The 23,997-nt window shown below is 34.4% G+C and overlaps 1 protein-coding gene across 2 annotated transcripts in view; it reads left to right on the forward strand.

Moving 5' to 3' along the window:
* The window catches only part of SEMA3A (semaphorin 3A), a 647,654-nt gene that overhangs the window by 391,995 nt on the left and 231,662 nt on the right, over positions 1-23,997 (forward strand). For both annotated transcript variants that reach the window (XM_060304734.1, XM_030856995.2), the window contains one exon: positions 19,994-20,186. In XM_060304734.1, the coding sequence (XP_060160717.1) occupies positions 20,075-20,186 (112 nt within the window). In that variant the 5' untranslated portion in view covers positions 19,994-20,074. The remainder of the gene's footprint in view (positions 1-19,993; positions 20,187-23,997) is intronic.

The following is a 23,997-nucleotide window of genomic DNA, read 5'->3' on the forward strand; positions in this document are numbered from 1 at the left end:
TCTGAAATGTACAATTATCACTATAGCATGACACAAACATCAATGATAATAATAATACGCATACATGGAGACAGCAACTTTAATAAAAATATATAAATATTTTATATATTTAAATCTCAGATTTGGGATTAAGGTAAATTTGCCTGTAAATGTCATGTTTCTATTTTAGAGATAAAAGCATAATCTTATATTAGTTTATAGAAAATATTTTTCATTATTAACATTTCTCTAAGATTAAATTTAAATTCCTTTTTGAGATCACTCCTTCATGAAAATTTACTGTATAAAAATCCCTCTTTCTTCAGTTTCCATCATCATTAAATAAATATTCATCATCATTCAAATATTCCTTTATTATTAACCAGTATAGGGCTGTAAAATCTTCAGCAAATTTCAAAAGTTCTGTATAAAAATAATTTTTAAAATATTTTAGTATTTTTAATTTTAGGCTATTTTCATAGCCCATATGAATGGGAAATATATTGAAGTTATTTATATTAAATAATAGTAACTGACTATTAGCAAGAATGGAAATTAGAAGCTCCATTCAAAATCATAAAATTAGGTGTGAATTTATTCATAAATCTATTCTTACTGGCAAGAAGAATGAATGCTTAAAAAAGATAAAAGGCAGATCTAAGCTCCCAGGGGAAGATATCTAAAAAGAGAGATTTTAAACCTTGCCTTGTTTAATTTCTTCCTTATTCCCTCTCTCCTTCCCTTCTCTGTTTCCCTCCTTGGCATGTCCCCTGCCTCATCTTTTTAAAAAGTATTGCATTTAAACACTGTAGCACATGGTAGAACTAGCAAGCAATATTATTATAACATAAAATTTAGAATGGAAGCTAAATTTCTTACATACTTGAAATTTTTACAAGTGTGTTCATTACCATAAAAATAGTCATGCAATTTAGAAATGATAACTTTGTTCCCATTTAATGATAGGAGACAAAGCACATCTCAACACTTCATCAATATATATTTGACGGTTCACTTTTTATTGCTAATTTCTCCTTATCCAGATATATTTTGGTATTTTAAAATTATTAGAGAGGAGAAAATTATAGTACAAATAAATTAATTTTTACTTGAAATATTTATGAATGAAATGTAAATTCTCCTGAGTCTATCAAAGAGAAGCCTTCGTTTCACTACACTGAATATTGGTTTCAGGAGGATACGGAATACACACTGAAAACACATTCCAGCTGTGCCAATCTTTTTGCAATTATTTTGAATAGTTGGCTATTTGCCCCATTTGACAGTTTGTGAACATGGTGAATAATTTAGCATTCATGCTGCTGCTGTTTTGGCACAATTAACACGAATCGCATATCCACTGCTATTCAAACTGATTGCAATATGGGGGGAAAGAGAATCACTGCCTTAATGTTCAGTTCTTTGTACTCTGTTTTTCCAAACATGACAATGCCAAATAAAACACAATGAAGACCACTTTGTGTGATGACCTAAAAGCCTCCAAGTACATCCCTTTTTATTAAATTCCTGATACCAATTTAGAGCTGGTATCTAACTTTAGAATTTTCTTGGAGAGTCTGTCAACTGGACATCCATGTACTCCAAGCATGTGCAAAATATTTAGGGACCTCTGTGCAAAGCCAAAGACTGCCATGTCATTACATGTATTATCGTCCATTTGTCATTCTGCCTAACATGACTCAGAGGCAATGGCTATTACACAATTTCTTATTTATTCTCTGTGGCATAATTTGAGTTTAGTCTTCTGTTGTGCTGTTTTCATCTGACAAAAAAATGTCAGTTTAATTTAAACTTGAGAAGGGGTCAGAGTTTGAAAAAATATTTTAAAAATATATTTACCATAGATTCTTAAATCCTTAATACAAGCTACTTTTCTAACTGCTCTTATGTCTATAAGAAAACCTGAAAGTTAGATTATCTTTTACTACCAGAGTCACTTTTAAATAAAGGACAAAAAGGATCATCATCAGTAAGTATTTGCTCAATGAATATTAGTGTTTAATAGTTCATCTGTAGGTTTAAAGTAGTAGTAGTAATAATAATATATTTTTAAAAAACTGACACCACAGTCTTATCAGCCCTATTATAAAATATTGTATGTTTTCTATATGGCATAGAAAAAATATATTTCTTTCAGAGTGAATGAAAAAACTGAGTCCATTAGCTTTTCATAGCTATACTTCCAGATGTGTTATGAATTCATTCATTCAATAACTAATTAGTAACACTTACCATGTACTAGGTATTATTCTAGGTGCTGGGGATATAGAATAAAACAGACTAGGCATGGGGAATATTTTCTAAAAGGGAGAAGACAATCAAAATCCGTATAATTAAAATATATTATATGTCAGATGGTGACAAGCACACCTGGCTTACTGTGGACAATCAAGAAGCAATCCATGTTATTACTGTGTAATCAATCAGAATATTTATTATCAGGTACAATAAGAAACTTAAATGTCACAAAACCCACAATGCTCATATTTTCATGACAGTCACATTCTCTCCTTGTAAGCATACTGCTTGGAGCCAGAAAAAGGGAAAGAAGTGTGTTGTTGAAGAACATCATGTCGGGGGCATAGCTGGATGCATCTCTTTTCATGATGGTGTTGGGACAATCTCCCCTTTTCACAAAATGAAAATCCAGGGGAAATGTAAGTGCTGTGCACTGCCACGAGTTGGCTTGGGGTCTTTTCTCTTGGTGCCTTCATGGCCGTTCTACCTCCTTGTGATGTGCACCTTCTTATGCTCACTCTGCTAATAGTATCAGGCAGGTTCAATTCAAGCTTTTTTTGTTCTGGGAATTAGGTGATATTTGAATGGTAATTCTGCGTCACAAGTCCAGGGCACTGTGTTGATTTAATGTTGACTTTGTAAGAGACAGGTTTATTTTCCCAACTTCTCACATTCTTACTAGGATTCTTATCCTTGCTACCTTATGCCATCAGTAGAAATGTTATCACCAATTCTTTAATCATCTTGACTATCCAGAAAGTGAAATATTTAAATTCCAGAGCAGTGCCTCATTATTCTTCAGTTTTCAACCTACATGTCTGCCTCATTCCTTCCTTCCTTCATTCATGCATTTTAGCAAAACCAGCCTTTTTTGAGAGCCTAGTGCTCACTGCTTAGGTTATAAGGCAAATAAGGTATAATTCCTCTCTGTGAAGAGAGGGAGGAAGCTGAACTTTAAAGAAATCATTACAATGTATTTTGAGATTCCATTAAAATCGTTAAGAACACAGTGCGTCAGGAATCCAAAAAAGGGCACTGATAACTGTCTAGAGTTTTATGGAAGTGTTCAAAGAAAAAGTGGCATTTGAGATGGGTCATGAGGATGGGAAGGGATTTATCTTATAAAGTATATTTGGGGATTTCTTGTAAAAAATAAAAATAAAAAAGCAGGTTTTGCTAGTTCTCATATCAAATCCCCTTCTACAATTCTCATGCCTACACTCAAACTGTAAACATTCCATAAATGCTCTTCCTTGTTTCATTATTTGTATTCCTTTATTTGTACCTGCCACTCTTCACACTGTTCTTAGGAAGTTCTGTTGAAGGAAAATGAGGCAGAAGGGCAGCACACCAAAAGTATTCTATTAGAAGAGAATGTCATAAAATTGGTTAGAATTAGGTTACAGTCTCAAGTGGTTCTAAGTGTAGTTAAATGTCCTGTAAGAAAAATCACCACGGATATTTGTACTAGGCTTAAGTATTATATAATTAAAAATAAGAGAAGTGTAGTAAATTAATAATGTTCTTCAAGCCAGAATTAAATTCTGTTGTATTGCTTTTCTTGAAATTAAGTATATGAAAAAAAGGAAATGATTGATTTTAAATACTCATCGAGAAGTTTATCTTTAATTAAAATAATACCAAAAATATGCTTTTCTTCTAACATGGGTTTGTGTGGGAGGGAAAAGAAACCTTCAAAAAGAATGAAGAGAAAATGAAATAAAATGCTGACCAAATACTTTATTACTATGATTTTTATTGTTGTTCATTGAACTTCTTATTTTAATAATGTTTTAAGAGGACTTCAGTAAATAGACATATACATGGACATACACATACGATTAAGATAGTACAGAACAAGAAAACTCAAAAAGAATAGAAAAGGTGCTCTCCAGGAACTAACCAGGAAACTAGAAATAGCTGGTTTCCACACGTGAGCGTTACATGTCATTTTAAACTTCCCATCAACCAAGGTTGAAAAGAAATAAGTTCCCACATACTGAGAAAAGGAATATATCAGTTCTTCATCAGAGAAAGACTTCCTGGCATTAAATTCTGGGAGGAATTTATCATGTGTATCGTTCTTTGAGATGTTGACTAATATAATGAATAGTGGTTTTGCAGATGTTGGAAGAGTTTTCCTCCTGAGATCATTTGTTATATCATCCTACAACAAAAGCTAAGGGCATAATATTACATTGTGATCAGTGAATCAACTGCTATGAGGAGCCTGTAATAACACTTGGGGAAAAAATAAGGAAATAAATTAAACCAAATTATTTGAAAGAAAAGGGAATCAAATTCCCCAATGTGGTGATGATAAATGAAGACTGTTATGTGTTCTAAATAGTTTCCATTTGCAGAGTAGATGTTTAAAATCTCATTGTGAATTCAGGATTCTAGGAAGGTAAAGAATTTTTATATGTCATTTCATATTTGAGAAAGGGAGAAAGCTGATTAGCCAAAATCAACTAATTATTACCTATTTCTCTTGCAGTTGGTCTTCACAAAACCCACTGCAATCTGGCTTCTGTTCCCACGTCTGAATCAGTTCTTGTAAGGAGTAAGAATGATTTTCAAACTACCTATTCAAATAGAACTTGCATAGGCCAGCTTCCACGTCCCTCTCCCACATTTGGCTGACTTCCTTAAAGAGTTTCTACCTGGGTATTCGTGATGTTGTTTTTCCTGTCCTTCTACGCTTAGTTGTCACACTCCCCTGTTTGGGGTTCTCCTCTTTTGCCTGTTCCTTACATGCCATCCATGGTTCTCTCCTCAGCCCAGTTTTTCTCTCTATATTGACCCTAATTTCTACATAAACCCTAATCTTTGTCTCTGATATTCAGGCTTTCGACTAACTTACCAAACTGCTTATGTGTACCTAAAATATATACTTAGTAATCTTCTCAAAACCAATAAGTGCACAATTGAACACTGTTCTTTTTCCTCAAACATATCTGCTCATCTTCTTCTCATGCTGGTTTCAGTTAATAGTGCTATTCATCCATGCCATAAGCATGGGAATCATTGTAAATAATTGCATTATTTACAATACAACATTTACAATATTGTAATAAAAGCACAGGAAATGGAAAATTCCACTTCGCCATCCTTCTGCTTGTCAAATCTTTCATCAGGAAAGCATCAAAGCATGCCTGTTTGTATCTCCCTTTTGCGATTTCTCTTGCCCTTTCATGATCTACTGCCGTGACTAGGTGCCTTTGTCACCTCTGATCTAGGCTGTTACAAGAGAAACCTACTTGGCCGTCCTACCTTCAGGTTTGTTGCTAGTCATTACATCCTTCCCACTGCAACGAGGCTCATTTACCTAAAAAGCAAATCTTTTATCAATGGCTTTATCCTCTTGGATGTCCTCTGTGTCTTTTCATCACCTATATTAGAATTACAAGCGTGACGATATAGACACGTTTTTCGTTTGGCCCCTGCCGATTTCTCCTCCCTCTTCTCTTTGCACTTTACACCCTTTTAATGGCAAAATTGCTCCCATTTCCTGCACTCACACATGCTTTCCTATTTTGTGGCTTTGTGTTTTGCTTGAAGCCCTGGCACGACCTCCTTATCTTTCTTCACCTGCTCTTACTTATCATTTAAGACCCGGCACAGGCACCATCTCCCACAGGAAGCCTCTATAATATCCCAGCTGGGCTAAGTGCCTGTCATCTGCTCTATCTGAGCAGTTAGCATTTTGTGTTCGTATCTTCTTTTGCTGTATAACTTTCCCTGACTAGATTGGGACCTTCTCAAGGGCAGGAATCACATTTAATTCATTTCCTTTCTTCCCCATAGCAACTAGTTCAGTATCTGAAAATGATTGATAAATAGCCATTGAAATAAGCAAAGTTAAAATTATCATCATTAGTAGTGTTTTCTACTAAATGCACATCTTAATGTAACCAAATGAGAAGAATATAAATTGAACATGTGCATTATAGTTTCTGTTAACCCTCTCTGAAGACGAAATTTAACTTTTCTTCCTCAAATGATAGGAACAGTAAACATTCTCCAAAAACCTTAACTTCAGTCAAATTCTTCTGCATCATGCCAATTACATTTAACATCAGAATGATATAACTGATTTTATCCTAAATACCTACTTCAGAAACTAGTATAGGAGGTATATTATAACTGAGTTCTATTTAATAAAGTAATAATTTGACATTGGGACCATCATAGATATTTTCAAATATTTTAATAACACAGTATTATATAACATTTTTTTTCTATTCCCCAACTGAAATTACAGTTTTATCTGGAGCAAAATGAATTATTAAATTTTTATTTCTAACTAAAATAATTAAATATTGCTAAACATTTAAGTGATAAATTTCACACTATGGCTTGGAAATATACTTTAGGATATAGGCTTTTCAGTGCTAGAAGGAGCCAGAGGTGGAGTGTATCTCTTCCAGTTAACTCATTTTTAGAGGAGGATATTGAGGCCCCAAGAAATTCATTATCTAATAACACATAACTCGTTAGTGCCCAAGCCGGAACTAGGACTCAGGTTGGATTTTTCTCATCACACTCTACTGCCTCCTTACTTGCTATTTAAAACTGTAATTCTGGGCTTCCCTGGTGGCGCAGTGGTTGAGAGTCCGCCTGCCGATGCAGGGGACACGGGTTCATGCCCCGGTCTGGGAGGATCCTACGTGCCGCGGAGTGGCTGGGCCCGTGAGCCATGGCCGCTGGGCTTGCGCGTCCGGAGCCTGTGCTCCGCAACGGGAGAGGCCACAACAGTGAGAGGTCCACGTACCGCCAAAAAAAACCCCTGTAATCCAGGTACTTGGGTCAGACGTGAGCCTACACACAGCTCCCCTGCAACACACACACACATGCACACGCACCCCACTATGTGGAATAAACAATGGAGTGTTCTTGTTGTTGTCATTCCTACTTGGACCACTGAGGAATGTACAAGGCTCATCTCTAAAATTAATAGAATCAATGAGAAGGTGTTACAGAATGTTCATCTCTGCTTTCCTGTTTCATTCTAGATTCTTTCCAGGTATAAGTAACAAAATAGAGGTCTGAAAAGTGCATTTCATCTCCAGTAAACACGAAATAAAATACTCAGAAGAAAAACAATTTTAAAATGCAAGTATTAGTCACGAAGAAAATTCTTTGATATTTAAAATTGAATCAGGGTGTGTAGGCCATAGCCAATTAGTTGTATAAAACATACTACTTAGAAGCTGAACATTACTTTTAGAGCATTTAATATACATCGTATCCATTGCTTGTAATGAGACTCAGGTGACGGTATTTACCTTTAGACCCATTTAAAATGCACTAATCAGAAAGCTGCAGTTTTCTATATCTTGAGTCTGATTTCTGAGAATAGCCTTTATCACTTTTTCTAAGACTGAAATCTGAGAGTAGTAATTCTTCAGAATAAGGATATTGGTCAAAGCCAACTGTTCCACTTGTACTTAACATGCCAGAAATTACACATGAGTTTGTATCATTCGAGAAAGAAGAAAAATATTTTATTACACATTATTGAAAACTACCTCAGCCTAGCTAAGTACTTCTAAAAACTGAGAGTAATTATCTTTTGTCTGTGTTTTAAAGTTTATAATTGAATGGCATCTAGGAGATTGTAGGTGTATATTTCTAAAAGGCTAGTCTTATGTTGCCTCTCCAATGCAATTGCAAATCCTTCATGGTAAGGAATGTGTTCATTTGTCTTTGAATTTTTACTGTTTTAGCACAGAATGCCTGGCACAGAAATTCAATAAATTTCTGTTGAATTACATTCAGTGCATGTGTATATGTGTGTGTAAATGTATATATACATAAACGTGTATATACACAGGTTTACCTATATACATGCATGCATATATAAAATACATAAGACTACAATGCTTTAAAATCTTGGTAGAAAAGGTGTTCGCTTAACCTCAAACTGCTCGTGGTCTCACTGTTTTAAGGCCCTCCTTACATGCGTACCCAGCCTCATTCTCTCATAGCAGCACTTCTTTAGTGCAGAACAACTGAATGGAAACCTGCCTCACCCACCAGCGCCCCACTGACCTCCCAGGAAAAGGACGACACATTTTTCCCACACCTACTTACACAGGCAGAAGCCTTACCTCTTAAATGTTATAATACCTGATATTTAGCCTATGGGTCAGAGAACTGGGCAAGATGAAAGCCATTTGTGTCAAACTTATACCTAACGAAATTCTGTTATTTAAGGATATTTCATCAACCTACTACAAAATACTTTTCTGCATATCCCACACTAGAACATAGTAATCTCTTCAGGTAAATATCATTTTTAAACTACCATATTTTTTACTTTTTTCTTTCTCAATAAAGTAAATTAGTCATTGAACAGTTTCTTGAATTCTGGGATTTGTTTTTCAAACCAATCTTCATGAGTTCAGGATACATAAAATTCTTTGAAACAGTTTTTGACAAAATGGGCAGAGTGCTTCCGAAAACTTTCAGATCTCTTTCAACTTTTTGCTGTTCATCTGAATATAACAGTTTTGACAGCCAGCTTTGTCTCTTGCTGCCAACACCATCCTGCATTCTCTCGGGATCCTTGACAATAGTCAGGAAGTCATTCACTTACATTTATGGAGGACCCATTGTGGGAAAAGAACTGCACTAGGAACTTCACAGGAAATAGGCCATAGGACCATCACCATTGAAGTTGTCCTGTAATTAAAGTGCTATTGAAGACAAATATATTCATGATTTGTGCACTTCACTGACAGAATGAATACATAAAAACATGCCCCAAACAGAATACATATGTATAGAGATTTAGCTCATAATGCATAATGACTGTTGGGATGACTAGAGTTAAAATAATTTATTTTGGAAGACTTTGTAGAGAATTGAATTTAAAGAGGGGAATAACCAAATTAGAGATAGAATGAACTAGGGAAGGGGACACTTACAATAATGTTATGTTTACATAATGTATACAGAAAAAGATATCTTACCCATATTTGTTACAGTACCCAGTCACTCATTTTTATACTTGACGGAAAGGACTGTGGAAAGTATCCCAAAGCCCATTTAATGAAGACACGCACAGAAAATTAGAAAAGTAAGAGCAATTAGGGAAAACCTTTAGAGTAAATAAAAGGTCATCTTAATTTGTATAATAAAATTCACCCAAGTAAAATTGCTGGCTTATTTCTTTTCTAATAGTTTTAAAGTATCAATGCATTGCAGAGATATTAACATTTAAATACATCAGAATGGGAAGAAAGCTAGAGTGTCAATCATGTCATTTTTATGAAATTATTCTGAAATCGTTTGAGGCAAAGGAAACGTGATCTAGCTGCTGGGGTGGCGCACAGCCCGCCAGTGTTAGATCCCTCAAGTGCCACATCCTGCATCTTGTTAAATGTAACTCAGTCGTCTCTATTTCAGCAAAAGGGTCTTTATTTTCATCCGGGCACTCCAGTCTTAAAGTAGACTAAAGCTTAAGTTTGTTTAAAGCTACAATATGATTATTCCTATAAAACAATTAGTGACATTTGAACCACTTTCTGATAGACTCAATTTAGTGGGAGTCTAAGTGGCTTTCTACATTTGTTGAATGCACATTTGAAAATGCTGCTAAATACATTTGAAACAGCATTTTTTGAGGGAATACACTGGACAGATTTTTTAAAATTCCATGTAGGTTTATAAAACATGAGTCTTTCTTTAAAATCTGCTTAGCATATCCCAAAACTTATGTCCAGTGAATCTAGAAAGTTTTGCCATGGACTGATAATTGTGCAAAAATAGAAATCGGAATTCTATTCAGATTGTGACAATTGTATTTTCATACTTCATAATGTTTTGACGTCTGGCAATTATAACGAAAATAAATATGAAAATGGACATATTTTGTAGTTTAATATATCCATAAAAATTTATTTTGTGACTCTAAATGATATTTTGGGGGTATCCATTTGTAGATTTAAGAAACTATTCAAAGATAGTGGTATAATGTTAATCATTGTCCTGTTTCTGCCAGTGTATTTTAACAGTAATAATAAAGGTAAAGGGAAATTGTTTCTGTTGAAGCTATTATAGTAAAACATTCCACTAGAATGGAAAATTAACTTATTTACCAGCCAATCAAGATTCCCTAGTGTTCTGAAAACAGCATGAAAAACAATTCTAACAGTTAAAATACTAAATAGTGCTGTTGACCTATGAGACATAATGGCTTAAAATATAAGTAGTAGTAGGAAATATTCCCATAATAGTTGTACAGGTGTTTCACCTGTTGACCTAAACTTCTCTGCTTCCTAAAGTTAAGTATGACATTTATCTGGGAAAAATATTTGCTCTGAAACGTAAAAACTGATTCATGAAGCTTGCAACTTAGGTTATTTCAAAAACCACTTGCAGGTTGAGGATTTAGTGCTAATAATGGGCCCTCCACTAATTTAAGGCTTGAGTTACCATAAAAGATACAACTCTCTCTATACTGTGTGAGCTGTGAAAGGTGGAGGATCTCAAAACTACATCTGGCCAAGTGAGTCACTGGCAGTTTGTTAAGATGGGAAACGCCGCTCTCCTTCCATTTGCAGCTGCCTGGGGTTGCAGGGCTGGTTAGCGAAGGCAACTTCATGCTTGTTAGTCTAAGACAGGGTTTCTCCACTTGCTGCTGCCTTCTCTACTCTTCATATTTCCATTTAGCTATCTTATTCTTTGTGATCAAACCTCCTGCACTTGATATGTAAATTTGGTGCATTTAAAATCGAACGTGTGATACTTAAAGGACAACATTTCAACACACAGAAGTAATAGCAGCCTATGTTCTCCTTTCCTCTTTTTCATCTAACATTTGCAATGATTCTCAAAGGGTTGTCTTTTCTTTCTGCAAAAGGGCATTTTAGAATCACTGTTTTTTACCAACAATATTTACACGATACCCTGGCCCCCCATATTCAATTCTGATGTCCAGAGGTTTGGTCAAACGCTGAACTGCAGAGTCCGGCTCCATGCTCTGTGAAGGTGGAAATTCTGCCTAGGAACACTGGCTCTCTGAATGTCCTTGTACCGGGCAGTGTCAAATATGATAACTGGTTTGGTCCTAACAGCCACTGGGAAGCTGGGAGATGCCCAATCTCATTTGTAGCCAAAGAAACTAAAATTTCAATTATATTGCTACAAATTGTGATCTTGTGGTTTAAACCCAGGTGTCCTGTCTCATATAATATATGCATTTTCACAATTGTGGTGGCTTTCTTTCCGGGAGTTTTATAAACACCACTCAATTTTTAAAATAAAAAAATAAGAACTTATTGCCATTTGAAAACACTATATATTTGGTAATACTGTAGAATGTTCATTTTGATTAATGTCCGATTTAGCAACATACTGTAATAATTTGCAGGCTGTAGGAAATCTGAAGAGAAGTCTTTAATCTGAAAAGAAATCTATAATTGAATAAAAAATAATAATAACAAAAATAATTTTCCATGCTTTGAAGAAAAGACCAAACGTATTTTATTTTATGGACTATAATGTGGTTACTTTAGCAGCATTTTAAATGAACAAATTAGAACTCTATCAATGTTACTCTCTACACTCCAATCCATGTTTAGTATAAGAGCGTGGAAAACTAGTATAATTGTACCTGCAAAGAAACTATTTCTACCGAACTATTTATTCAAATTGTGAGATTTCTGGGCCTAACATATATTTCCCCTGACCCTTTAATTAATTAATTAATCCATTAATTAATAGGTTAAACTTTACTCTGTGCCAGAGGTTATGCTGAGCACTGAAAATAAAATAATGAGAAAAAGTTTCTGTTCTCTTTGAGATTAGAGTCTGTTGAGGAAATTTATTATAATATAAAGTAATAAGAGCTAAACTAGATATATGCACCTAGCACCATAGAATCATAGGGGAGAGAGCTTCTAGAAGACTCACAAAACATTGTGAAAAAAGTATGCAAACCTTTTTTTTTTAAAAAAGCAATCTTATATCCTGAGTCCCTAATGCAAAATCCTGATATAGGCATATTAACTTTAGGGGACTATAGTAGCCTATAATCAGGAGTAATCCAGCAAAATACATAGACAGTCTGTCATCGGGTAGGGTCTTCCACAGCAATAGAGAAAATATTACTAGACAGAATGAAAACAGGTACAGGATTTGATGAAAAGAAAAGAGCAGGAGAGATGTATTGTAAGTAAGTAAATAAATAAATGAATGAATGAATGAATAAATAAATCTCTCTCTCTAGACCAAAATGGGTACAGAAAGCTTTGTAGATGTTTTTTATCTTTATGGTAGAAAAAAAATTTTTTTTTATGGTAGAAAAATTTTTTTAAAAAGGATAAATTGGCATTGGTTAGCAGGACTGTATATCACTAATTCTCAAAAAACTTGTAATTTGTTTTACAAGACACAATGACTGACACCTAGGCAATTCTCAAAATCTTGTTGAATAAATGGGTAAATATAAAAGAAACAATTCAAGAAATATAAGTAAAATGGTTTCAAATGTGACTGGATTTAAGAGTAAAGAAAGAGTATACGTATCTAAAATTACATCTCTGGAACCAAATAAGATGTGCTGGGTTACACACAGTAGCAAACACTTAACAAACTCACGTTGACAGCCCAAGAAGTAGATTCCCATATTTAGTTTGATTCACTCAAATTTAGTTTTCTTATTTCTCTAAGTGTTTTTATTTTAGCTTAACGGAATTGAAATAGGTTTCACAGTAATTATTGACAGTAAATTATTTATTAATTAAACAATTATTAAATTGGCAGTAATTATTTAATATGTCAAAACAAGACCACCAAACTATCTGATTGTATCAAAAAACATCAAATGTTATTTCTACAAAATTACACAGCAAGGATTACACTCGTTTAAAATTTTAAGTTCAAAAATTAACTAGTGGGGCAGTAAAGCAATTATACCCCAATAAAGATGTTAAAAAAAAAAAAAAAAAAAAATTAACTAGTGGGCTTTTTTCTTATGTATCATCAGCACATTATTACAGTTAATTGCTAAACTTTGAGATAATAGAGTTAAAAACTGTGTGAGAATACTATTTGTGGTAGTGGACATTATTTTTATGCCACAAAGGGTGTTTTATAATATTCTATTAGATATTTGAGGGCCTTTCAAGTGCTTTAAGTTACTAAAGTTATTCATCAACTTTGAAAGAACAAGCAAGAGACTAATCAGATCACCATTTAAGTCCTCAAGTCAAACCATTTTCAACTTGGATCTGTAATTTAAGAAGATTCAAGGCTGGACATATTGGATGTTATTTTCTCTTCTCATCAATACGGCATGAGAAAATGAATTTATGTTGATTGATTTGCAAAGAGACTTATTCTTTGAATATGCCCTGAGGGAAAATGGTGGAGACTTGAATTTTCTTCCTAAATCACTTGTAAATAATAACTGTTAACTAATAAACAAGGAGTTTCCTAATCTCTCCCATAAGGTGACAGCTGCTCCTGTAGCCAAGGCAGTGAAATGAAACCTGGCATATAATTCTGACACCAACCCCACATCACAAAAGAAAAAAACGGAGGGCATAGACTAGACCACATGATATTTAACACTTGAAACAATACAGAATAGGGAAGAAAATAATTGAAGTCCTTTCTTCCTAACTCTTGCAATTTGGAGAACGCTGTGCCCTTGAAAAGCAGAATGCACTGTAGTTTTGGAGTCACCATCCGCCAAACAGTTGGTTTTGCCATTATAATAAAGACTTTTAAGGAGCTTTAATTCTAGGCTTCAGCATTTCTGTTTCCTATCGTAATCAGTTTCAAACTCTTTAAAAACATTTTTAAGAAAAGAAAATAGGCTGCTTCCTAGAACATACAGATTTTAGTAAACTTACATCTGAGGTGCAACATCCTTTTCAGTGGTAACATAGGGAAACTATATGCATCTGCTTTGCCTGAGTCAGATGGAAAGTAGTCCTTTAAACAATACTGCCTAGTTTCTTCACTTTGTTTTGTTTAGTACAGATCTGCTTATTTGTTTATTCAGTGAGAAACTGTGTGCTATACCTTTGCTGAAAGCAAATAACTAATAACTTCATGTCCTGAAACACTCAACAGCCAACCTGCTCATTTCATTTGTATTCCAGGGACGCCTCATTTTTTCCTCCTCACTGCCTAGCCTGTACTGATCAGTATTAACAATGGGATTTTTGTCTCACTTGAAAACTTTCTTGTTCCATTTGAGTTGAGGTGGAGACACTCTCACTTAAAAACAAAACAAAACAACACCACAATAACAAAAAACCCAAACAGGTATTCTGGTATTTTCAGTGTTTAATTATTGCAATAGATTAATATTCTGGAAAACTGCATTCACTTATCAGATAATCTAATAAAGAAACTAGTGATTACACTGCTTAACTAGGTGAAAAAGGAAAAGTCCGATGTTTAAAACATTTTGAAATGTTGAAAAATATGATCGATTTAAAAAGTCGAAAGAAAAGAGAGACTGTGGAAATGGTAAATCCTGTTCCTATAACTGGATTTTAGCCACTTTTGGCTACATAGACACTAAACATAAAATTATATGCATCCCTTTTTTGTCACTGTCTTCTGTTCCCCCCGCCCACAAACTTAATAAAACTCACCTGCTAGCCCTTCGAATCAAATTCTCAAGGAAAGGGAAGCTACCGCCTCACCTTACTGCTAAAGAACTTCCCCTGTAATTTCTGATACCCCTTAATGGTTTAAATTTTTCTTAAAATCTAGAGCCACAGCTAACGTGACTGGCCAGTTTCTGGACCCCTGCATTGATTTAACACCTATCATGTTAATTCATTTGAAAAACAAAAAGGCTTTTATCTTGAGTCCCTATTTACCTTAAATCTCATGATGAACACTGATGTCACAAGAGAAGACATAAAACTGTTTTTTCTTAAACTGTTGCAAGTTCAGTTCCGAGGAGGGGCTAGCTTATTTTACTGAGATCTCTGTTCATGGGTGGGTAATAGGGAAAGACAGGAGTTAATGCTTCCCTAGAGATTGAATTCCTTCTGCCTTGTACCAATTCTTCCTCTCAACTCATGCTTTCACACGTTGCTTGCCCCAAAAGCATTCACAGGGGTCAGATTTTAAAAAAAGTTTAACTTAATTTCTTAAATATTGCTTTTAACCTGCTGCCACCCAGCCCCCCGTTCTCAGCGACTACGGCAGTAGTTCTTAAATAACTACCATTTTTTGGCTAGAATGAATAATACATCAACTATTTAGTTTTCCCAATTAATAAGATGTCTTTTGATCTTCTAAAGAATGTTTTCACCCACACAATTCTTTTTTAGAAAAAAAAAAAAATAATTCAACTTCCCTGTACCAGAAAAACCCTCATTAAAAATGAATTTCCAGCATGAGATGTCAGAGCAAGGGCAAATGTTCTAATCTGATATTTGCTGTAATTCTGTTGATCATAGGTCCTTCTCATATACTAATGAAGCATTCTCTTGAAGGAAAAAAAGGGAGATAGCAGATGTTGAATGGAAACTAATATAGATTTTTTTACATGACTCAATTGAATAACACCTTGGGAAGAGTATGGAAATTTGTGTTTGTTTTTTAGTATTGGTTTCCTTCTTGGTGTTTTTTGTTAGGAGAGCTGGTTAACCAACTCCTTTTGAAATTCTTAACTTCATAATTTCTCTTAAAGAGGTCCTCTACTTTTGTGGCTGGTACACCCTTTGGGGGTGTTTATCTAACCATAGTGAAATGGTGGGTGGAGCGGGATTGCACGGAGAGGCAGGTATGTTTAATGAAGCGCACCATAGCATCAAGTACACTTAATCCACTCAATCTCTTAAATATATCTAAGCTGTTTCTCCTTATATTCTTTTATGCACAAATATAGCAAGTGTTTTTACCTACCACTCACAGAAAGTTTCAGGCTGTCTATAACCTGGGGAAGCACTTGGAATACCATCTCACAAATTAGAACAATTTCTGCTATTAAACTGCAATGTTTATTGCCATCCCAGTTTGTTTCATTAATAAATAACAAATTATAGAAAGTGTACATTTAAAAAATGTACACATTAGTTTTAGCTAACATATGAAAAGATCAAAAATACATTTCCAATGGAGAATTGCTTTAACATCTGTCTTCTTTGACTGTACTGGTCTTAACTGAAAAAGAAGAGTTAACCAAAGTGTTGTGAAGTTGGAAGAGTTGTTTCTCTAGAAAATCAAGCACGCCACCCAGAAAACTGCCTGTCAAGAGTTTTATACTTGGAAGTCTCCGTAATCCATCTCAATATGGAGTGGGGTGAGATTAAAAACTACTGATTTATTTGACAGAAATATATACAACAGCATGATCATCATATTAAACACCTGCTTAAATTTGACTCTGTAGCAGGACTTAATCACATCTGAAAACTTGAAATTTAAGAAGATATTATAAACTCAGTTGCAAGTAAATTATAGCATATGATGTAGATCGTGGGTTAGAAAATAATTGAAAATAGAGATACTGCTTTAAGAGAAACAAAATAAGATTTTTCACTTGTACCTTAAAAAAACTCAACGTTAAAAGGTCAATATACTATGTATGACTTTTAAAAACGTAAATGATGCAGTAAAATCAATGGTTAATGTGGCAAATACAGCAGGCTTGACCGTGTCAGGGCTGAGGTCACAGATTCAGAGTAGGGAGCAATGTTCCTTGGGAGGTGAATCAAAATTCACATTTCACACATGCAGATTTTGATAGATTCTGATGACATCCACCCAAGTCCACCTCAACTTTGCATCTACCTCAATTCAGAAATAGGTTTAACGTCGGTTATCCCTCACATGTTTGGGTGTTATAAGAAAAACATTGAGAGTAACTTTATTTAACCCTGACCAAAGTCAGTTGAGAAAGCAGTAGAAATATAATATTACAAATACTTTGGTAAGTATTTTTCAGGAAGTAGTTCCTTCCTTCCTTCCCCCTTCCTTCCTTCCTCTCTTCCCCCCCCCCTTTCTTTCCTTCCACAATTAAAAAAATTCTATCTGTGGTCACACTTTTCTACTATTTTATAATTTAATCAGTCTAGAACAGTTATGCTTACATAAAAAATTTCCTATTCTCACATTTTTTAATTAAAAAAATTACAGATATGTAAATATAAATGTGAATTCATTAAACTTTCAATTGTTTGAAAAGACCCAAAGATCATAAAAATTTTAGAGGGTAAGAAAAATGTTAAATAAGTACATTAAAGTTTTTAAAAAATTTGTGTGTGTATAAACATGGGGTGGCAGTGCTACCAAATTCCAGGCTTCAACATTAAGTTATTTATTTTACAAAATAAAGTAATTCTGTCATGATTTTGTGGTTCAGACTCCAGATTGAATGTCTTTCTTCTCCATGGAGTCAATTCTGACCCTCTTTTATCTGAATTTTACCTACAACCTTTTATTTTTCCTGGACAACATCAAAATGTTTCAGGATTAGACATTAGGCAAGTGAAATGGATACATTTCTAAATTTGCTTATCCTGTTTAGTTTTGACAAATATAAACTTGTTCTGCTAGTCTAGGTAACAAGAGCTGGAGAAAAATAGATATTTACAATATATATTAATGAAAATGGTACAAGTATTTAAAGTATTTAACCATATGTGGTATTTCAATAGGATAATTCGTTAGTCCAGTCTTCTAAATAATCCCAAAGTGACATGAATTCCTCTGCAGAATGAATGTCTATAGAGAGTAATCCATGGAAGACAGACAAGCCTCTTGTCATTTGCAGCCTTAATCCATTGCCTAGAGCGTGAAAAGTGCTCAGGATAACAAGTGTGGGAATCAGTAAAATCAACATTATTTTTGGATTTTATTTTCTTAACAATACTGACTGATCAATAGGCTGGTGGAAACTGACAAATACAATAGGGTCTGTTTGATGAATCAATCTAGTGAAGTAGAAAGAGAATCCCTGCTCCCCCTCCCCCATTCTCGCCCCTTTAAATCCTCTTCATTCTCTTCCTCCTCGTCCACCTACACTTACACAAACACACGCACACACACACACACACACAGAGGGAGAGAGGGAGGGAGAGAGGGACAGAGGGAGTTGCTCTTTCTCTATTGGTCTATAGACATTAAGTAATGAAAGCTGTAGTGACAATGCTTAGGTCATTTTTTATAAGAATACTAAACCACTTTCAATAAGTGTTTATGTTTTTAATTGTAAGACTCACCCTTTCCTTTCAGCCAAGAAATTTCCATATTACTGAAATAGAGCTCTCTCCTCCAAATTTCTAACGTGTGCTGTATGTGGGGTTGGGGGGAGGGTGCAGAGTAGAGAGAGTTGGGGAATAAAGAAGGGAAAGTTCTGTCCTGTTGATCTTCATACGCCCTTCCTCAAAACAAAACAAAACAAAACAAAACCGTAAGGATATCAGCTTTGAGAAAAATTGAAAGAAAATACGAAAGGAAATTTAAACACCTCAGGCAACATGCCTGTTTAGAAAAGAATTAATGGTGTTTGTATGACTGCCTGAATACATGCATATATGTCCACAGAAAATTTAGTAACCCTTCACCAGCTCATGAAGACGCAGAGATATTCTCTTTATGTTGGTCCTTGACACCCAGCAGGGACTTCTGTGAACTTTGTCATCTTCCTCTGCCCTTTAAACCAAAACTAGGGAAGTGACTTTAATTAATGAGATGTGATGCACTAAAAATGTTAGCCAGACCATTCCAGGAGCTGGAAAACCATACATGTTTTTAAATGCTGAGTGTCCTTTTGAGAATCCCCTGTTGTAATTTATAATTCTCAGTGGACCTATATTTGTCTTGAGCTGATTGTTGAAATGGGCTTTACTAGGAATTTCTTCGCTGAAATTGCAGTGGGGCGGGGGAAGGGGGTGGTTGATCCAAGGGGGTTTCTTGGGAGGAGGGAATGATTGCTAACAAGGTTTTAAAACCTCCAGTGGTTAAAGTTATATTGATGAAAAGGACAGACATATATATGCATATCCATATACGTATATAGGCATAAACATACGTATAACATACAACGCACAAGTCCAAGCAGAATTATATAATGAGCATGAGTTGGAAATTATGTAGGTAGCAGAATTCAGATTTTTTTTCATCAAAATTGCACCTAAAAATGGCTATAAAACAACGCTTGCCTTGGGAAGTAAATTTATAGCTACATGCCTTTCACAGGCACGTTGGAGTGTTCTGCTCCCGGCTCTAATCTCTACGAGATGTTTTTTGCATGTGTTGTGTGACAGGAGGGAAGGGGAGTGGGCTGAGCTCGCCTGTTCTCCCATTGTCAGCCAGTCTAGTGAGTGTTGGGAAAACCTGTCTGTGGGATCTTGTGTCATCTCTCCCTACATGTGTACAGGAAAAGTCCGCGCTGCTCACGGTTTCTCTCTCTCTCTCTCTCTCTCTCTCTCTCTCTCTCTCTGTTCCCCTTTCATTCTGCTTCCCCGGAGCCGAATGAAGCAGGCAGCAGGATTAGAGTCCGCCAGCTATCAGAAGAGTCTAGATAAAAGGAACTGCTTCTTAAGCACCACTGCTGCAGCCCTTGTTGATTTTTTTTTCTTTCCACACAACAGTTGTGCCTCATTATCCGGTGCCTGGCTCGATTTTTTTTTTTTTTTTTTTTTTTTGGAGGGTTTGAAGTTTCTGGGCTTCAGTGACTGTTACAGAAGAAGAGGTGTTAGTGTTGCCTGGAGGTCTTGATTGTCTGCATTTATGAATGAAACTGACCTAAATCACCTGTTACCTCCAGTTTCCAGATTGTTTGAACTTCTGTGGCTGCACAATACAGGACCCGAGACTGAAACAGCATAGGACCCGCAGTGCCTGCAGCATGGGCTGGTTCGCTAGGATTGTCTGTCTTTTCTGGGGAGTATTACTTACAGCAAGAGCAAACTATCAAAATGGGAAGAACAATGTGCCAAGGCTGAAATTATCCTACAAAGGTAAGTTTTTCTTTTCCTTTTATTTGACTAGCTTTCTAATGCCTCCCTGCCCCCTGCCTTTTCATTCCTTGAACTCCCTCCCAACCTAAACCGTAAAACCTTTAGTTTAACCTGGGAAACCTTTGTGATCGTGTGTGTCTTTTGGAGGTGATTGAAACACTTTTTTATAAAAGCATGGCTTCTGTTGGATATATGACAATTTAAATGCAAACAAAGAACATTTAATCACATTTGCAGAGAAAAGCTGAATGCCTGGTAAATGCTGATCTATATATGTGATCATATATCCTGATAATTCTTCTGACTCTACTCCTATTAAAATATTTTTAAAAACCACTATTGCAACAATGGTCTCTTTGTAGATGTGAGTGCCTCACCTATAATAATTATTATGATACATTGTATTTTCTTAGTTTTAGACAGTAAATGGTTAATTGTCATCATGAATATTCAGTTTGTTCAGATCTGACAATCAGATGCTTAACATAAGCAGTAGATCATGGTTTGCCAAGAGAATATAAACTGGAGAGAACAGACTAGTTTTTCCACAGTGTGTTATGATTGTACAAAAGACTGTGTATTTGGCTAATTGGTGCAAAGCTAAAGCCTTTGAAATGTAATGTTATTTGATTCTATATGTACTTCAGTGAGAACTGAAGACATACTACTTTCTAGTTGTACAGCTAGCTGTGTGAACTTCTTTTCAAAAAAAGTATAAATTTAAGAAGAAAAAAAAAGCCTTATCACATGATCGGTCTGGTTACATCTTAATGTGTATGCTTGTTTTTTAACGAGGATTTTAAAGAAAATATTTGTTCTATATTTGTTTAGATAGATTTTATAGATAGATGTATAATATCATGCTAATATGGATTCCAACATGGTATATATAACTTTTAATGGAAGAGAATATTTATATAACTGAGGTATTATTAAAATGGAGTTGAAGATTAAACTGTTTTAACTCAAGTAGTTTTACTCCCTAGGGTGTTGCTTTCTTATGATTCTCAAATTTCTACAGTTGGGTGTGGGGCAATAAGAAGCTTCAATTATATTTCGTTTTTAGCCTATGATGTGAAAGAAAATTATTGCATCTATCTGTAGAGATGTCTGTCTACTATACATTGCTCTTATGCCAGAAAAGATATTCTTTAATTTTCACATGATGGGGAACATCTCTTTCTGAGTACTCTAGTGTGAATGAGAACCACAAAATAGGAAAGACAGATGTAATTTTTCACACTTTGGATTAGAAAATTAAACACCTACTAAATGTGTTTGTTTGTATTTAATACTTAGATAAAATACATTGAATTGGAAAATATATTTATTTTTGGTATTATTTTTTGGTTATTAAAATGAGAATGAATTTTAACCATTAGCAAGCAGAATTGCAACTGTACTCATATAAGGTTTTTAAAAATAATCAAAAGGCACCCATTAAATATTTAATTAAATCCCAATTGTGTCTTTATATAGTAACTGTCTTTAAATTATTTTCCTAGTGTATGATATTATGGTATCTGTGTTTTCATCAGTTTTTGTTTTCTATTTTTACTCTTTGAGAGTATTTCATCCAATGATTCTTAGGTTAATCGTCCACTTTCTTCAAGTTTATATTCCTCATGAGTAAGTTTTACGTACAAGTTTACTTCCTGAAGATGTGAATAGCTATATGCTATAATTTTGGAGTAAGTTTGAAACATGACATGCATTTTAAAAATCTATATTTGGAGATACTTGTCTAAGTGCTAAATAAATTGCAAAATCAGTAGGAACTGAGAATTATTCTTATTTATTTTGCAAGAATTTTATTTCCATGGTAATGGATTACTCTCCATTAATAGAAAAGGCACCAGTTCTTTCTACATATTAAAAGATAGCATTTAATTAGAATAGCCCTTTGTTATATACAAATACTTTAAACTTGTCTAATGAAGTGAGTTGTATATATTGACAAGATGTATATATTTGAAACTGTCTCTATGAGCTCTTTTTAGCAATGGTATCCATTAGAATTATTCTGCTTTCCTTTAAACCAAAAACTGCCCTACAGCTACATAACAATTCTATTGATATACCTAGAGCTGGGCAATTTGGTAAAACAAGCTGTGAAATGAACAACACCAAAAAGAATAATAGGGATGGCCCAAGCAATTTTTCTTCTGCCCTTTTATTGGTCTGTCATTACCTTTTTGTCTCTACATGTACACTTGTTTTTCCAAAGCAACTGCCTGGTAGCCAATTGTCAGTACTTTGTTTCTAAGCTGTAATAGAGATTTTTTTTTTTTTTTAGCTACTTCTTTTTCCTCCTTAATTAGATGTCAAACACAGTTAAAACATCCACTGCTTTGCCCTTAAAAATATTCCAGCATGATTCATGAAGAGTTAAATCCCTGCCAACCCTAATTTCCCATGGTCACTTGTTTTCAAAGATCCACCATTAACCCTCTCATTTCTCAGGTTGCCAGGACGAAGTTTCAGGCAATCACTGTGCTTACTTTCTACTTGTCATTTTGCCTGGTAGGAGATAAAAGAGATTTGATATGTTAAATGAGAAAGAAAAAGAAGTAAGAACAAGAAGGCAGCCTTTGTAGTGGATATACATATATATCTAATAAGGTACCTCTTTACTTTCTAGGAATAGGAATTAAATAGATGTTTTCAGGACCATCTGGAGAAGTGATAATATTAGAAAAATGGGGTAGGCTGGCTTTTCCTCTGAACCAATCTGATTTAGAATCCTTGCGGGGGAAGCAAATGTGAGAACTCTGTAAATCTCAGCAGTCACATACAAATTATCCTCAAGAAACATTCACTCAGAGATACTTTTCCCTTCCTTAAATTCATGTAATATAGCTAGATGTTATAATGCTTCTTTTTAAAATTGATGAATAACTGTTTATTTGCCCTACGAAACTAGTCAAATTTCACTTTTCTCATGAAATACCAGATTATCATAAAATCTTCCTTTTGGAATGTGTGGTACAATGAAGACTTCAGAAAAACGTATGGAAATCACAAGGAAATAAATTAGGTCTGGGGTTTTAAACAAATGGCAAACATTCCATCACTCAGTGTAATGAGCTTTTCCAGGACATTGTGTGCTTCAGTTTTAGTAGAAATCAAAGACACATGCAAGTCTGAATGTGACGGTGATCATGTGAATCCAAAGATTATATCAGTGCCTTTAACTTTACCTTCATAGGGAGGACTTAGTAAATAGCCCTTAAATAAATGGTAGACATTTCAGAGGCTTTCTTTTCATACTTTGTAAAGGTTTTTTTGTTTTGTTTTTTTTCCAGAGTCAAATTGTTTAATTATTGTAAGAATGAGATTATTAGTTAAATCAAAATTCTCAGACATATCTTTTTGAGTGATGATAATGTTTAATTAAAAATTATGAATTAAAACTTGCAAAACCTTTTTTATTTGCCATTATTCAATATATTATGACCACTTCAAAATTTAATTTGTATGAATAATGATTTACTAATTAAACTTGTTGACTTTTCTGGGATTTTCATTAGTCTGCCAAAGCACAGGCATATATTTACATATTCATACATACATGTGTACACATATATGAATAGGTGAATATACATGAAGGACAAAATTTATGTTAATATTTTAGAGTTAATAAAAACAATCTTGGCAATCTACACGTGGTAAATTATAATAAAATACTTTACAAATAAAATTGTTATTGGTTTTAAAGATAGTCATGTGTTAAATTACATATGTATATTATAGCACACGTGATCTTTTTTTTAATATTTATTTTTTTATCTTTGGCTGCATTGGGTCTTTG

This window comes from Globicephala melas, chromosome 9 (genome assembly GCF_963455315.2).
Source record: "Globicephala melas chromosome 9, mGloMel1.2, whole genome shotgun sequence".
Classification (NCBI taxonomy): Eukaryota; Metazoa; Chordata; class Mammalia; order Artiodactyla; family Delphinidae; genus Globicephala; species Globicephala melas.